The sequence below is a fragment of the Mobula hypostoma genome, chromosome 16, assembly GCF_963921235.1.
Source record: "Mobula hypostoma chromosome 16, sMobHyp1.1, whole genome shotgun sequence".
NCBI lineage: Eukaryota > Metazoa > Chordata > Chondrichthyes > Myliobatiformes > Myliobatidae > Mobula > Mobula hypostoma.
In genome coordinates, this window is record NC_086112.1 from 50608451 (window position 1) to 50627056 (window position 18606).

The window sequence follows — 18606 nt, forward strand, 5'->3', positions numbered from 1 at the left end:
GCTCCTCATCTAAGAAAAAAATTTGCTGGCATTGGAGAGGGTTCAGAGGATGTTCACAAGGATGATTCTGGAAATGAAAGGGTTATCATATGAGGAATGTTTGATAGCTCTGGGCTTGTACTCACTGGAATTTAGAAAGATGAGGGGGGTGGATCTCATTAAAACCTTTTCAATGTTGAAAGGCCTAGACACAGTAGATGTAAAAAGGATGTTTCCCATGGTGGGGGAGTCTAGGACTAGAGGGCACAGCCTCTGGATAGAGGGCTGTCCATTTAAAACGCAGATGCAGAGAAATTATTTTAGCCAAAGACTGGTGAATTTGTGGAATCTATTACTACAGGCAGCCATGGAGGCCAGCTAGTTGGGTGTATTTAAGGCAGAGCTTGATCGGTTCTTGATTGGACATGGCATCAAAGGTTATGGGGAGAAGGCCAGGGAGTGGGGCAGAAGGTCAGCCACAAATAAATAGTGGAGCAGACTCAATGGGCCAAATGGCCTAATTCTACTCCTATATCTTATGGTCTTGCAACTCCCATCAGGGTCTTTTTACCTTCGCAGTTTCTTAACTCTACACAAGGATTCTACTTCTTCTGATCCTATGTCACCTGCCTATGCTTTTTGATACAAGGTGTACCCTTGGATGTTAAGCTCCCACTATAATCTTATTTCAGCCATGACTCAGATGCCCACAACACCATACCTGCCAATCTCTAACTGCACTATAAGATCATCTACCTTATTCTGTATGCTGTGTACATTCAAACACAACAACTTCAGTCCTGTATTCATCATCCTTTTTGATTTTGACCCCAGGTAACACTTCAACTCATCCCACTGACTGCAATTTTGCCCTGTCATTTGCCTCTCATTCCTCACACTCTACCTACACAATGCATTGACTTGTATACCAACCACCCTATCCTCAGCCCTATCAGTTTAGGTCTTATCCACCTGCCAAGCTCTAGCAAATGTGCTGGCAAGGATATTGGTCCAGCTCAGGTTCAGGTGTAACCCAACCTTTTTGTACAGGGCATGCCTTCCCCAGAAGAGATCCCAATGATCCAGAAATCTGAAAACTTGCCCTCAGCACCACTCCCTCAGCCACTTGCTCATCAGATGCACCAGGATAATGCAGCAGATTGCCTTCTATAAAGGTTATCTAGTAAACCAGATGAATTTTTAGATGCCAGTCCAGTAATTTTATGGCCACTATGATAGATACTAGCTTCTTCTTTATGTTATTAAATAAACTGAGTTTACACTCTTCAACTGGCTGGCTGGGATTTGAACTCGTGTCTCTGCAGCGGTTCTTTCAAGGTATTAGGACTCGGTGAATTCATAATTGAACTACTCCTCCTGGCAAATTTACAGTACACGTAGAATATTAAATATCCTGTTTATGAGCAATGTTTATATATTTATATTACATTCCAAAAATAGCAGATTGTATATTTTATTCTTTCTATTTTGAGCATTCCAAACTGGACTGGATCACTTTAACATGTAACCCACGTTGAAAATTCAGATTGTCCTGGATCTATATTTATTTTCCAATAGTGCAATGCATCCTTTATGTCCAGACAGGGCTTTTTATCTTACTTATGTTATGGTATCTTCAGCAATGTAGTACTCCCTCAATTTAAATTACAAATCCATAAAATTAGCAAAGTGATAGCAAATTAGCAAAATGATAGTTATTGATATTTGATTTATGCAATTTAAACATGGTATTACTATGATCTAATTAAAAAAGGAAAATTTGAGCCAGTAACCATGATTAAAATAAAATAATCCTCCTTTCTTTCCCCGAGTAAGACTGTTGCTAATATCCTTGTAGCCAGCCACTAGGAAGTATGCAGAAGAGGAGTTCTAAACAAAATTTCCCTTCTTGCTTATAAATGCAACCACACACCCACCTCCTCCCATCACAGGTCAATAATTGACAATGCAGCATGAACAGATGGCACAGGACCAGACATGAAAGCTTAAGCTCTCACACTAACGTAAAAAAATTAAAGCCACATCTCCTTTCCTGTTTCAAGATACGACAGCAACATCTTGTTTCAAGCAGGAAGTTTCTGTGAAGTTCAATATCGTCTTATTGAGAACCATGCATTCAGGAAGTGCCACTGTAAGGCTCATCATAGCTCACAAAGCAGCAAGTTACAAATAATGAGGATATCTCCTTCTGCTTTTTGGAACTTGTTCACAGTTAATTTTGGTGAACATCTAGTTTAAGCTTTTGCTTCGCTTATTCTAACAATTTTACAAATGAATAAACTAGCTCAAGGGTTCTCTCTTGCACAATATCTATGTAAATGCAGTTTATAAAGGATTACATCAATGCAAAGTGAAATATTGAGACAATTAACTAAACTTAATCAGCAAGATTGGCCTTAATTTGAAAATAAGTGCCTAATTAAGAAATGCAGTCTATAATATTTTTGTTTTGCAAATTTTTTCTCTGAGTAGTCATCTGAAAACAATTTCTACGATGACATTTTTAAATTAAGATCTGGATAAATTTCTGACTGTCTGACTTTATTTCATTTTCTAATATTGAATTGTGTATCTACATGTTCTGTTAACAAGAACTGACGTGCAGTTGAGAATATTATATCCCCCTTTTGGCTAGAAGTCTGGCCAATGCTCTTCGGTACGGAGTTACATTCTCAGATGTTGCCATAGTTTATTTAACCACATTTTTAATAAAGAGCTCATAAGAACCACCAAGGTCAAAAGATTCAGAGACAAGTTCAAATCCCAACAGAGCAGCAGGAGAATTTAAATGCAGTTAATTAACTGGTGCAGAATTTAAAAATAAAGACTAATAGAACCATGAAATTAAATTGTCATAAAAATACCCATCTGGTTCTCTAACGTCCTCCGGGGAAAGGGATCTGCCTTCCTTGGCTGATGGCCGACATGTGACTCCAGAGCCACAGCAATGTGGTATGTTCCTAATCACCCTCTGAAATAGCCCAGCAAGCCATTTGATTCAATTAAAAGATAAAAGCTTCATAGAAGGACTCCAATGGTTAAATAAGTTGGCTCACCAGGGTCTTCTCATTGGTATGAGGAATCAATTCTGTTCTTGTCCGTGCTTGTCCATCCCATCAAATAAAAAAAGTCCTAATTTTCCCTGTTCCCCATTATCCACTCTTGCCAATCTCAGATACAGTTTTATTATTAACACTAATACCATCTTTCTGCAGGCTGTGACAGCAGGGAAAGGCAGTAAGAATATTGTGGCTAGAGTGGAAAGTGGAAGCCACTTGGGAGCAGCAATGACTGAGCTGGCATCTCAGAAACAAATAACTCTGGAGAATGCACAGAGTTAAAGTGTACAGGAACAAATAACCTGGACAGTGGAGCCAGCAAAGCTTGTGAAGGTTATACTGAGCACAAAACAATATCAACACATTTACCAGAATCTAATTGGAAGCTCTATAAAAATGACTTTCAATGCTGTGTAAGGAAAATTACCAGGAGGTGTGTCCTGCAGAACACTCTTCCACAGCATTTGACCAACAGAATTAGAAGCCATGCTTTGAATGTCAATCTGATTCTGATCAACTTCAACCCTCCTTCTCACCAGACAGGAACCGTTATTATCACCTCCTTCTAAAATACCCTGGCCCTTTCATTCTCTCCAGACCCTGTTTGCTGTTCATTGGGATCCAAGTCGGCTGGGCGATCTTCTTCGGCTCGCCCCCTCCCCCCCACCCCGCCGCCGACCCTCCAAATAAAAACTTGCCATCATAATTAGGTCACACTTACCGGCTGAGGCTGTTCTGCAATACAGCAATTGAAACACAACCAGAATTCACTCATGATTTACAGTCCGCTGCTTAAATGGTCCCTCAGTGACACAGAATCCAGGCTCTCTGTCTCAAAGTGGGAAAATCCACTTGTCCTTCACGAGGCAGATCAACGTGTGCAACAGAAAGAAAAAGTTCTTCCAGGTATATCCCAATGGTCGCAGTAGTTTGGCTGCAGTGCTTGGCCAGCTGGTCGTTGTGGGGATCTTCACTCCAGAGCTTTGTAGCGTTCACGCCTTCTCTCTCGGACTATAAACGTCCACCTGCAGGAAATTAAAATATTAAACGTTGGCGAATATAGGAATGAACGGTTCCGGACAGTTCAAAATTACTGACTAACGTCGCCTTCACCGTCACACAATTGCTTACTTACTATACCATATATGCACGGATAGCGCCAAAAGTGGCCGAAAATCTTTCCTACTCAACAGCCCGCTTGCCTAAAATTACTTACCTTTGAACATCAAGCACGATCACCTAACCCACACCACACTTGACTGTTTCACTTGTATCCTGTGCAACACACACAAAATGGTTTCAAAACATCAAAGCAGAAGAAAGTGGGGGGGGGCGGGGGAAAGCAGGTCGATGCGAGTAGGAAACGAGCGTCAGTGCTAAACTCTGCTGTACCGGGATAGAAACCTTTTTCCATTTGGTTGTTCCAGGTATGAGCCCTCCTTGTAATGATCGACTCCAGTCTTCTTAAAGCTGGCGGACCAGAGAGACCCTGGGGTGGACGGCCAGCTGTGTTTCAGTCAGCGAGTGTTCTGAAGGGAAGAGAGCTGTGACTGCACTGCAGCCCGCAAAGAGACGCAGGTGGGCGGGGAAAAGCGGGCATTGTGAAGCACTGCATATATAAGGGAAATCAGCTCGAAAACCAAAAGAAATGCAAAATCACTGAGAGAGAGAAATCCTATTATGATCTTGGGACGACAATGTTTTGCTCTGATTCTCTGTATCACGACTGCTGCAGGAGTTACATTTGATGCAAGCATTCTCATTCAGCCATATATGCTTGAATGATGAACTCTGCATTATTATAGTAAAAACATCTCATGCAGTCTGAGCCTTCCACGTGAAACTGTCCTGCGGTGAGTTACCTAATAGAAAAGCTGTGTAAGAGGAATAGTTGGTTAAAATACTTCCAGTATCTCAATCTTAATTTAAAATTAAAAAGCTGCAGGAACACTTTAAAGTTTGCCATTCATTTAATGAAGTAAATTCTCAGATGGATATTAAGAACTTAGGCTTTTAGTCCCAAGACCTGTTGAACACCAGACTTTCGAACAGCAGAAAGACTCCAACCAAATTCAAGACAAGAAACTGTTTTTCCCAGAGAGTGGTGAATCTGTGGAATTCTCCCAGGGAAGCAGTTGAGGCTTCTTCACTAAATATATTTAAGATACAGTTAGATAGATTTTTACATAGTAGGGGAATTAAGGGTTAAGGGGAAAAGGCAGGTAGATGGAGCTGAGTTTACAGACACACCAGCCATGGTCTTATTGAATGGGGGGCAGGCTTGATGGGCTGGATGGCCTACTCCTGCTCCTATTTCTTATGTTTCTTAATCCCCAGAATCATGGTTCACCATAGTTACAGATCAAGAGTGCAGCCTATTTTCTTTCAAGTTTCTAATGAAGAGCAGGATAATGCAGCACTGGAATATAAAGGGAACAACATAGTTTTAAGAATATCGAACATAGAGCAGTACAGGCCCTTGTGTCCACAATATTGTGCTATCCCTTGAACCTACACCAACATCAATCTAACCCTTCCTTCTCACATAGCCCTCCACTTTTCTTCCATCCATTTGCCTCTCTAATCCTCTTAAATGTCCCTAATGTATCTGCCTCTGTTAGTGCATTCCATGCACCTACCATTCTCTGTGTACAAAACCTACCTCTAACATCCGCCCCATATACTTTTCTACAAACACCTTAAAAGTTATGCTCCCCTGTATAAGCCTGTGAAAAAGGTGCTGGCTGTCCACTCTACCTGTGCCTCTTACCATCTTGCACACCTCTATCAAATCACCTCTCATCCTCCTTCGCTCCAAAGAGAAAAACCGAGCTTGCCCAACTGATGCTCATAAGACATGCTCTGCAATCCAGGCAGAATGCTGGTAAATTTCCTCTGAGCCCACTCTGAAGCTTCCACATCCTTCCTATAATGAGGTGAACAGAACTGAACACAATATTGCAACCGTGATTTGACCAGAGTTTTATCGAGCTGTGACGTTACCTCTCAGCGCTTGAACTTGGTCACATGACTAACGACAGCCAATATACCATACATCTTTTTAACGATCTTATCAACTTGGGCTGCAGCTTTGAGGGATCTATGACAGTGATTACTCTGTTCCTCCACACTGTTGAGAATCCTGCCATTAACCCTGTATTCCTCCACAGTGTTAAGAATTCTGCCATTAACCCTGTATTCTGCCTTCAAGATCAATTTTTCTTAACTATGCTTACTGTATAATTCAAATTCTTGAAATATCAAAAATAGGACAACTATTCTACTTCTTGGGACAGATTTAGGGCAATCACCTGCTGCTTCCTCACCACCATCAGATTTCTGAATGGTCCATGAACGCATGAATACTACTTCATTATTTGTCGTTTGCACAATTTATTCATTTTGTACTTATTTTTGCAATGTCCTGCTGCTGTAAAACATTTCGTGACATCCAAGAGAAAACCTGCAGATGCTGGAAATCCGAGCAACACACACAAAAAGCTGGAGGAACTCAGCAGGCCAGGCAGCATCTATGGAAAAAAGTACAGTCGACGTTTTGGGCCAAAACCTTTCAGCTGATTTCATGAGATCTGTTAGTAAACCTGATTCTGATTTTTTGACGCATTCTCCTGAAGTACCATAGCAATAGAAATCAGTGATCCTGTACCCTGAACTCTTCATCTTACAGGTCTTCCTGCCTTCCTGAGGAAGCCTCCTTTTGAAGCAAGGCCATGGTTAACAATGGGTGAGGAAAATCACACTCTGAGACAGAGTCTTAGCCATTAGATGACATGCAGTGGGAAGGTCAAATGAATGAAACATTTTAACTATAGTTTAAGTGTCCAAAATGCCCAACGTATGCAGGGCCATGGAAGTCTACATCAAACCCCAGAAGGGCTCCTAGTCTTTCTGAACAAGTTCTAAGACTGGAAAGAGTAGCGGTCATCTTGATGGACGATGGTTTGGGGTGCAAAGGTGAGGGTGCATTAGTGCAATTTGAAAGAGAATCTGTTCCTGTTACAGGGATATCAAGTAGCAATCTCAGAGACTTGAGAAAAGGTTATAGAGCTTGTAACTTCATGATAGTTTGAGTATAAAAGTGAGAGACAAGTATGTGCTGGAAAGTGGGATTATTATAGACTGGTCAGCATGAAACTGAGTTCTAGGGATCAAAGTGCCCTCTATATGTAGATAGGTCCAGACTGCTAAAGGTATTTCCATACTCTTCTGCTTAATTATTAAAAACCTTTAATGCAAATGAGCTGTGTATGGAACAAGAATGATGATATAAGGACATTTTAAAGGAATTACATATTTTCAAGGTTTGTTGACACTGGTTAGTAATTTTGCCATAAAATGTTAGTTGTTGCAGCTTGATGGCAGCAGATGTGTTAGCCTCAGTTCTGGCATAGATGTGATTTAGGTTGAATAGTTTTTCATTTGTTCTGTGGGCTATTTGTTATCTAATCAGAATTTGTTGGAGGTGATGTTCAGCAAGAAAGATTGAGAAAAAAAATTGTGGTGATGATAAACACAAGAGATTCTATAGATGCTGAAAATCTTAAGTGAAGTGCCGGAGGAACTTAGCAAGTCAGGTAGTATCTCTGGAAGGGGATAAACAGGCTATGGTTCAGGCCGAGTCCTTTCATTAGGACTGAAAAGGAAGGGGGAAGAAGCCAGAATAAGAAGGTGGGGAGGAGAAGGAGTACATACTGGCAGGTGATAGGTAAAACCAGGTGAAGGAAACAGTTTGCACAGATACACAATCTTCACAATTGCCCTTAACTGACAATCAAAGGCTCTTCTGAACATTCCAGATTTCAAGGACCCTGCAAAGACAGCTCTATACAAAGTCTCGCAAATGACCTAGAAAGGAACTATTTCAGACACAATTTGTGAGCCAGCATCAACAAAGGACACAAATCTAATTGCAATAACTTCAGAGAACTCTCCCTGCTGATACAGGGAAAGTTTTTGCAAGGATCTTCCTCAACCATCCCCTCGCAGCAGCTGAAACGCTGCTTCCTGAATCACAGTGCAGATTCCATCCAGACAAAGGTAGAGAGGACACAATCTTCTCCAAGCAACTAGTCAAAAATAAATCTCAGGATTTGTCTCAAGCACAATATGGGTCCTTTCTTGACCTTGCAGAAGGTGTCAAGGCTGGTTGCTCCTGGAACTGCACCACTCAAAGCAGTCTAAGCCAGCTGGGCAGAAATGCACAAGTTCTGTGCTACACAAGCTCAATACCACGTCCTTGAGCTGAGGAAATCTCTGACACCTGGGGATACTAAACTCAACCAAACTCCTCTGATAACTAGTGTTAGCAAACAATTAAACAGCTGGTGAGTCACAGTGGTAGTTCCCAGGGCAAGATAGGTTTAGTGGAGCATTTTAATAGCTGAAAGAGAAATAGAAAGGCCAAAATCCTTTAGAAAGAGAATGCCAGGACCTAAAGGATTGACAACTGAAGGTTGGGGTTTGAATTATTAGATTTCAGAGATGATTAAGCGATTAAAAGTGGAAGAAAACACTAAGCTCAAAGAATAATACAGTAAGAGGGACCTGCAGGGATCACAGAGGAAACAGAAAACTAAGGTTAGCCATTGCTTAGCTTAGAATCAATGTACTTCATTTAACATTGGGATTATGTGTGAACAGTATGGTGTAAATTAATGTACCAATGGTTTTGGTTGATCTTGTTCGTGCAGAATAGGAACAGAGACATTTGACAGGAGTCTATTGTAATCTTTAGCTCTAAGGACAATAAAAGGCGTGGTTGTTCTGAGCCTGGGTTGACGTTTTAGAGGATATATTATCAATGGTGTTTCCAAGTGATCCGAAGCTCATCTTCAATAAAATGTAGCATTAAGGTTATAGCAGTCCTGCTCCAAATCAGATTGTTGGCAGGAAGAGCGGCAGGCAAATGCTATTTATAGCAGGGATCAAGATGATAGGTACAGTCTTCCTATCAAATAACAAATAAAAATGGAAGAAATCTGCACAGATCCAGTACGTACTGGATATTAGACAAGTACTTGTGGAGGCAGCAGGGAGGCTGAGGGAGGTGCCTGTGTTGTGGTGTTGAGGTAATATCAATGCACCTATGGAAAACAGCACTGGTTTTACATGAATGTTTGCAAAGGACAGTGTAAGTGAGAAGAATGTTGGAACCAGACAGCTCTTTGGGGACCTCAGGGGTAGTAGTTTGCATACTTCATCAATAATAGATTAAAGTGAAAAATAACTGGTGTTGAAATGTAAGCCATACTAAGCCATTCCTATCTTTGTCTGAATAATGTAATGATGACAGTGGAACCCACTGAACTTTAATTACAATTCAGGCAAATTAGTGCAGATAAATATAGGTGCTTACAGTTGGAAATGAGCGAATTAATAATAGGGAATAAAAAATGGCAGAGTAACTAAACAAGCACTTTGGTTCTATGTTCACAGAAGAGAACACAAACAACTTCCCAGAAATGCTAGGAAACCCCAAGTCTAATGAAAAGGAGAAATCAGAGGAAATCAGGACTAGTGAACAAAAAAAATTAAAGGAACTAAAGCAGATAATTCCCCAGTGCCTGCTATCTGCAGCACAGAATGTTCAAAGAGATAGCAATAGAAATAGGCAATTCAGAAGCTGTTACTGTTCCAGAATTCTATAGATCATGGAAGAGCTCATGCAGATTGGACACTGGCAGGTGTAATCCCACTATTTAAAATAAGTGAGGGAAAATAGGGAAATACAGTGGATTCTGGCTAATTGGGACACATCAGCACAAGTACATTTGGCTCAATTAAGCAGCTGCCCCAATTAGCCGAACGTTCATGGAAATACTTAAAAAGGTATAAAAAAGACAAAACTACCATTCAACTAACAAACTAAGTTTTTAAATGCAATATACAACAAATTATAACTTGGCGTGGCCAAGTGGTTAAGGCGTTCGTCTAGTGATCTGAAGGTCACTAGTTCAAGCCTTGGCTGAGGCAGCATGTTCTGACGTTGAGCAAGGCACTTTACCACACATTGCTCTGCGACGACACTGGTGCCAAGCTGTATGGGTCCTAATGCCCTTCCCTTGGACAACATCGGTGGCGTGGAGAGGGGAGACTTGCAGCATGGGCAACTACCTGTCTTCCATACAACCTTGCTCAGGCCTGCGCCTTGGAAACATTCCAAGGCACAAATCCATGGTCTCATGAGACTAACGGATGCCTATATATATATATAAATAAACTGTGCATAGTTCCTAATAGTTATTGTCAGAGGAATTCATCCAGTGTACAATTCTTTTGATGTACTGTAAGTGAACAAAATCAGCGTAGACACCTAGTGTAGATAACGGACTGCCTTCATACAATGCTATCTATGACGGCATCCTCCAAATCTTCATTTTCATTGTGACATTCAAGATGATTATTGATACCTTTAAATTCTTCATTGTTCATAACTTGTTGAAGTAGTGAAATAATTTCATTTTCATTCCTGGCTGTTTCTGGCATCTCCATGCCTCAATGCTTGAAACCACAATGAGCTCTGAATTGTCTTATTGCTTATTTCTTGCCAACTATCAGTGTCAAAAATCACTGCTTTTGGAACACAAGTGCACACAACTGACACTATTTCTAAAAATGTTTGCTCTAAACACAGTGAAGTGTCTAACGGCCTTGCAAGTGCACGCATCTGACGCTAGTTAGAAACTGTTCGGCAACAGTCTCCTACACTAAATGTTCCAAATAAACAAAGAGAATGCCGGCAATTTTCTCATTTAGCTTTTGTTTTTTAAATGCCTGCCCTGATTAACTAAGGGCCAAATTAACTGGAATTCACAAGTTAATCCAAGCAAAACAGAATGCTCGTGAAAATAGGACTCTATCATTGGGATTATTCAAAATTAACATAATATGAAATAAAACTCATATTTAATAAAGCTAAAGAGACATTTATAAGGATGTAATTGGTTGAATAGATAAGGGAGAAACAGTGAATAGATGTGTTTTCTGAAACTCCCACATATGAGATTGTTGTGTAAAATTAAAGCAGATGCGATTGGGTATAATATACTGAAAAGCATTGAAAACTGATAGACTGACATGAAACATACAGCAGGAACAAACAGGAACTTCTTGGGGTGCAAGCAGTGATTGGTGGGGTATCACAGAATCAATGCTTTGGCATTAGATATTCACAATGTACAGTAATGATTTAGATGAGGGAACAAAATATAATGTTTCTAGGCTTCCTTCCTATATCCATAAACAACAGGAATTCTGCAGATGCTGGAAATTCAAGCAACACACATCAAAGTTGCTGGTGAACGCAGCAGGCCAAGCAGCATCTATTGGAAGAGCCGCAGTCGACGTTTCAGGCCGAGACCCTTCGTCAGGACTAACTCTTCCTTCAGTTAGTCCTGACGAAGGGTCTCGGCCTGAAACGTCGACTGCGCCTCTTCCTATAGATGCTGCTTGGCCTGCTGCGTTCACCAGCAACTTTGATGTATGTTCCTATATCCATGACACTTTACATGTTCTGCGTCTTTTCAATGACTTCAAGTTCCCTGGCCCCAATCATCTAATTTTGACCATGGATGTTCAGCCCCTATACATCTCCATCCCCCATCAGGAGTGCCTTAAAGCTCTCCGCTTCTTTCCAGAAAACAGACCTAACCTGTTCCCCTGCACCACCACTCTCCTCTGTCTGGCGGAATTGGTCATCAATCTCAATAATTTCTCCTTTGGCTTCTCCCACTTCCTCCAAACCAAAGGTGTAGCCATGGATCCCAGGTATGCCTGCCTTTTTGTTGGCTACGTGGAACAGTCTATGTTCCAAGCCTACACCGGTATCACATCTGTCCTCACTCTATCCTCCTTCCCAATGATTTCTCTTGTCTTCAGCTACCATCCCAATAATCTCAGCATCCAGCACATAATTCTCTGTAATTTCCACCATCTCCAACGGGATCCCACCACCAAGCACATCTTTCTTTCTCTCCACTTTCTGCAGGGATCGCTCCCTACTCAAATCACTTGATTACCCACTGATCTCTCTCCTGGTACTTAACCTTGCAAGCAGAACAAGTGTCAGCGAATGCCCCTACACCTCCTCCTTCACTATTGTGCAGGGCCCCAAACAGGACTTCCAGCCGACGTGACATTTCACCTGTGAGTCTGTTGGGGTCATCTACTGTATCCGGTGCTCCTGGTGTGATACCTGACCTAGATTGGGAGACCACTTCACCAAGCACCTATGCACCGTCCACCAGAAAAAGCCGGGTCTCCCAGTGGATACCATTTTTAATTCTACTTCCCATTCCCACTCTGACATGTCAGTCCATGGCCTCCTCTACTGACGCGATGAGGTCACACTCAGGTTGGAGGAGCAACACTTTACATTCCATCTGGGTAGCCTCCAACCTTATGGCATGAACATTAATTTCGAGAAATTGAACTTTCTTGAACCTTCGGTAATTCCCCCCCCACCTTCACCATTCCCATTTCTTTACTTGCCTCACCTTGCCCATCTCCTTACCTGCCCAATATGTCCCTCACGTGCTCCAGCCCCTTCCCTTTCTTCTATGGTCTTCTACCCTCTCTTATCAGACTCCCCCTTCTTCAGCCCTTTATCTCTTTCACCTATCAGCTTCCCAACTCTTCACTTCATGCCCCCCCCATCCCGGTTTCATCTGTTACCTACCACCTGTACTTCTTCCTCCCCTCTCACCTTCTGGCTCTAACTTCTCATCTTTTTTTCCCAGTCCTGATGAAGGGTCTCGGCCTGAAATGTCAGCTTTTCCCTAGGTGCTGCCTGGCCTGCTGAGTTCATCCAGCACTTTGTGTCTGTTGCATGGATTCCCAGAACCTGGATATTTTCTTATCACATTTCTAGGTTTGCTAACAAGACAAACCTTTAAGGGATTGTGACTTATGAGCAGGTTGCAAGGAGGCTTGGAAGTGATTTAGACAGGGTGAGTAGGCAGTCAAATCCGTGGCATATACTGTGTTCATGTATGGTGTTATTCACCTCACAGGAAAAACAGAAGGCAGTTTTATCAAAATGGTGATAGGCTGGAAAAAATAATGCATAAGGTATTTTGGATGTCCTTGAATACCATTCAATGAAAGCAAGTGTGCAGGTGAAGAAAGCAATTAAAGTGGAACGTCTACCTTGGCCTTCAATGTGAGTGGTTTTGAGTATCAAAGGAGGAATGTCTTGCTACACACTTAGTAGTCTATGTGCAACTTCAATCTCCTTACTCAAAAAAAAGAGCTACCTAGAGGGAGTATAACAAAGGGTTAATCATACTGATTCCTGTGATGACCCAACTTCTTGCTCACAAGATTGCTTTCTTATTCAGTTCTTAGACATGTGTTTTAGGCAAGTTATTTCACATTTTGGTTAACTTTTCATCAATTATTTCCCCTTTTTCAAAAGTCTTGAAGAAACTTTCATATCCTATCTCCTTGACAATTTCTCCCAAAAACTTCCTCGTTAGCTTCTTTCAGTTTCACAAAAACAACAACCTGTCCAAATATCACTCAGCAGGTTTTTTTTTCTCTTCTCCTTCCTTATCATGACCACATTAGAAAGACGATGCAATCCTTCTCAGTAACGGTTTGATGATTTAAGCATAGCTGAATTGCTGCCTAAATGTACATGCCAACTACAGCAACTCTTTCCACATGTCATCAGTCATCTCTAACAGCATTTCTTAGCTATTCCCTCTCGGCCGGATTCACATGCTGTTTTGAATCCCGGAATGAGCATCAGAACCCACGCGAATGCTAATTACACCTTGCAATTTACCAGCATCATAACCCCACCTCTTTGATTCGAGATTGTCCATCCGAGATTTGAGCCACAAATTTTAAAGTTTGTTCCAACTTACTTGCAGAGTAATGCAAACTAGCATTTTCATCCACTACGAAAGCATTTTCCAGCCAATTCCAATCTTCACCCTGACTGTTTGTTAAGGGATTCTAACAGACTATAGAAAACCAAGGTAATGATGTTCAATCCATAATTAAAATAACATTCCATTCATTATAAAGGCCATTTACTTCTGCCTCCGACAGTTTCTACCTCCCCTCTATTTCTATCACAACACCACTGAAAATTTTAACCTTGGCCTTTCACCATCATAGGTTTCTTTGATTTGGGTCCAAGGTACAATCCAAACTAGTAGTAGACACAGCAGCCTTTAGATGGCATGGTGAGGAAGGTTCCGGGAATCAGGGGCTTTGATGAAGACCAGTATATGACATTTCTAAGTACCAGCTTGCAAACTTCGGACTTGTGCTAAAGTGCGGAAGTAGGTAACATGGCAGAAGATCTGAGCCATCTGCTTTTCTACCAGTGAATGAATATATTTTCTGTTAGGTGAGGAGGTAATCTCTATATGATCATTGTGAATAGGTGCCAAGTTCATTTTGCCTCCATGCTTGGAAGGGTAATTTTAACAGCTCTACTGCAAAATACTCAAGTGAGGATCAAAAGTAGAATCTGATTTCTGGTACTCCTGCAGGGAGCTTGCAGAGACTCCCCAAGAACAGGTGGGTTTTCACTGGGTGCTCTGGTTTCCTCCCACATCCCAAAGACATGCATGCTGGTAGGCTAATTTGCCGCTGTAAACTGTCCTAGCGTGTTGGTAGCTGGGTAATAAAAACCGAGGGAGCTGTTGGTAATTGTGGAGAGAATAAAATGGGATTAGATCTTTTGGTTTTAGCGTTAATGGGTTCTGTTGGTCTGCATGGGCAAGGTCAATCTGTGTATGACTCCATTGCTCTTTCCACCCTAAAGGTTGCACTTTCCAACAGAACTATCAGCTGCAGAGTAGAAGCTCGTGGCATTTACAGCAATTGCATTATAATACAGCTGCAATGAACTAATAGTGAGTACTTTCTTTGTTTGCCTCTTGCCCACGTTGCACAGTTCTAACTTTGTTGTAGGATGAAAGAGCTTACTGTCGAAAGAGGGAACCTTGCCTTCAAAAATCAATGCAATACAGAGTTTACGTTAGGAGGAGCTCACAGGAATTAAATCCAAACACAGCCCACGCCCCGGATGTTGTGAGTAACCAAACACCAAGCTCCAGTCATGAACAGGGCTGAAGCAATATGTAACTCAGCAGCAGATCAAACAGCAGATCTCGCAGTCACTCAGTTAATCATAGTTTCCCCTTCATTTCCAAAGAATGTTATGGCCAAAGGGGTAAATGAACAGGCTGCATTCCTTACTACATGAGAACGCTAGTCAGCATTTATTGAGAAACTCAGTGCATACTTAACAAAGATTATAATATGCAAAGTTAGGCTCAGACTTTGTAGAGTCTCTGCTATTAATACTATTCAATGGATTATACCTTCCTACCTTACCTACCTGTTGCATTGCTATCCTATATTTAAAAAAAGCCAGAAGTAGAGGAAGATAAGCAAAACAATTGCCTCATGTTTTACACTGGAGTTCCCCCAAATAATCCCAAACTAGAAACAGCCAAGGATAGGGAACAATTGCCTTGCTTATAGTTGTTCAAGGAGGGAAGTTGTGAACATAGATCACATACTTTGCACAATAGTCCAGAGTAGAGGATGGTAATATGACATATATACATTACGATGTAAATGCATGCTTTTAGTCAGTCAATGCGGATATCCTGTCCTGAGTTCAAGGGAGCCAACACCGTCAGCACTGCATCGTAAAATAAGGTGTACATAAGAGAAATTTTGTTGCAACATGTTGAAACAATACATTTACATGACCTGGAAAGCAGCTCCAAGTGTTGATGCACCCCAGACATTTCAGTTAGAATCAGATCTCTAAATTAGAAAGCAAATTCACAAAGTTTTATGCATACATCCAACCCAAACCTATTTCTCATAGATGACTTCCTGTGAGTTCCCAATATCATCTCAACCCTCTGCTGGCACAGCTAATTAACATCTGCAGACCTCACAAGTTACAGAGGTCTGGTGTTGCCTGGTGATTCTGTGTTCAGCCCATTCAGTCACCCTGTTCCCTCTATCTAGTCTGAATGAGAGTGAGGTGTTTTTCATTCTTCCGCAAAGGAATGCAAAGATTGCGAGCATTGGCTTAATTATTGCAACTTTTCATGGTTGTAAAACCCCTGTGTATTTAAAAAACATATAAAAAAAATAAATTAATCCTCTGTGCAATGAACAGTGTCTAGACTTGAGGGTCGAGGCATGCACAGATGGCTTTTTCAGTCACCTCAGGCAAACGCAAAAACTATAATTAACACAGAATGGCATCAGTCAAATCCGCACAGAGCACAGTGTTTCTTCCGCATCGATCTTTTAATTTTGTTTGTTATTCAAGTAAATGAGCCTTAGAAATGTTGTAATGGCAAGCTGGAAATGTAACTCCATTGGCATGTTCTGTTATTGTTTAAATTTGGGATTCTTGAAGTTACTGCAAACTTTGACATTGAAATTGAAATAAAAGCATTCAACCTAGTGGCTTGTTTGTCCACTGCCAAATGGAACATGGGATTTTCAACCTACAGCCCGGCTGACCTCATTAATGCTGGAAAAAGTGCATCAGATACCTTGGTGTCTTGGCTTCACGAAGGAAGGGTAAATGAAATAAAATCACTAAGATATTATTCTGTGTGAGTCATTCAGAATTTCTGCAGGTTATTAGAATCATGCAATCTCTCAGCAGACAAACTAGGCTTCATAGGAATTACAAAAATATGTATTGCCTCTACTGTCCTATACCCTTGACTAGAAGGTGCAAACTGGGTTAATAGTGAACTGTTTCAGATTGCTTGGACAGTCCTTTCTGAGGCAAGTCTGATTTTAGTATTTGCTTGGTCAGCAATTTAACCGCAAGGTAAATAAAGATGCAGTGAAATATTATGAGAGAGGAGAAAGACGGAGGAGAGAGAGAGGAAAGGGATGGGGAGGGAGAGAGGGGAAAAAGAGAGAGGGGGAGAGAAGGGAGGGAGAGAGGAGGAAGGAAAGAGGGGAGGGAGAGGGGGCAGGGGATAGAGAGAGGGGGAGGGGAGAGAGAGAGGGAGAGGGGAGGGAGAGAGGGGGAGAGGGGTGGTGGACAGGGGAGAGAGGAGAGTGAGGGGAGAGGAAGGAGAGAGAGAGAAGGGAACAGAGAGAGAGGAGAGAGGGGAATGAGAGAGGGGAGGGAGAGGGGGAGAGAGAGGGGGAGGGGAGAGAGGGGGAGGGGAGGGGGAGGGGGGGAGGGAGAGAGGAAGGAGAGGGGGAGAGAGAGAGGAGAGAGAGGGATGGTGGACAGGGGAGAGAGGAGAAAGAAAGGGGAGAGAGAAAGCGAGAGAGAAAATGGAGAGGTGAGAAGGGGGGGAGAGGGGGAGAGAGAGAGAGAGAGAGAGACAACATACACATGGGTGCAATAATTGAGATGAATAAATTAGATTAAAATTGCCCCATTGGGAGAAATTTTACTCAAAAAGTTGTTTAAAAAATAGCTCATAATCCCAACAAGTCTGCACACTCTCCAAATCGTACCCAGTCTAACGCATGGCCTTAGGTCATGATGAGATGATGAGGAAATAACCATTACAATAGTCTCCACTTGTCAAGCGAGCAATTTTTCTGCTAGTGTCTTAACATGCCTTTTTCCTCAGTCTAGGAGTCTAGTCAATAAAATTAAGCATGATAATTAAAGCTAATTTCAAGACTGCATAATAATGCATGATGTTGAAATTCAGGGCAGGACAAACACCACAAGGCAAGGCTGACAAGGCAACACTGCATCATTACAGATAAGAGTGATAGTGATTTCTCTTTCTGACTCCTTTTCTTAGTCAACCTTTCTGGGTGTTCTCCTTTAATGTAGTTAGGAATGGAATGAGCTATAACGTGTCATGGTAACACCTACTGCCTGGGTTCAAATGAAGAGGGAGAACGTGGGCAAAGTGTTGCTGGTGCCCAAGGAAACATATGCCAGCATAAATTAGCACTTTCAGGAAAGGAAGGAAGCTCTTTCTTGTCCTCATAACAAGTCAGAGCATTTCAACAGCAAGTTACTGCGTGAAGCTCCCTGACATATTTGAAAAACAATTCTTTCCAGACTCCCAGAATTGCTGATAACTCATACGGGTGTCCTCTATTTCCTGCACTTCAGCTTTGATCAATGTCTCACCAAAAAAACCCAGGACAATTATCAAGTCTACAGTAAAACCACTAATGAATGTAGAGGGCTGATCCTGCTACATTCTGTTTCAGTTCAAATTATATCAGATGAGATGCACCAATGTAAATGTTTTCATCCCCAAACAATTTCAATATTACAGGAATAAGAAGCTGTCAGCTGTACCTTTTAAATAAAGTCAAAATAGTCAACATAGAATTACATCATACACACATACATGGGAATAGATTATTTGGCTCAAGCAGTCTATATTTGTTCTTCAACATTCACAGTCCTAAGCTCTGTCTTATCTCAATATCACTTCTTTTAAGTGATACCTGACCCTACTTTAATGATAGTTAGATACCAAAATGGTCTCAGCTTCATTCATTAAGTTCGCGTGAAAAAGAAGTTGCCATCCTA

The 18606-nt window shown here is 41.5% G+C and overlaps 1 protein-coding gene across 5 annotated transcripts in view; it reads right to left on the reverse strand.

The window, feature by feature from the left end:
- The window catches only part of cdc42se2 (CDC42 small effector 2), a 193511-nt gene that overhangs the window by 55971 nt on the left and 118934 nt on the right, over positions 1-18606 (reverse strand). For 2 of the 5 annotated variants that reach the window (XM_063068943.1, XM_063068945.1), the window contains exon 2: positions 3781-4084. In XM_063068943.1, coding sequence (XP_062925013.1) covers positions 3781-3834 — 54 coding nt within the window. In that variant the 5' untranslated portion in view covers positions 3835-4084. Of the gene's footprint in view, positions 1-3780; positions 4085-4275; positions 4391-4451; positions 4608-18606 lie in introns of those variants that run through there. The other 3 variants (XM_063068944.1, XM_063068946.1, XM_063068947.1) reach the window with 3 other exon arrangements.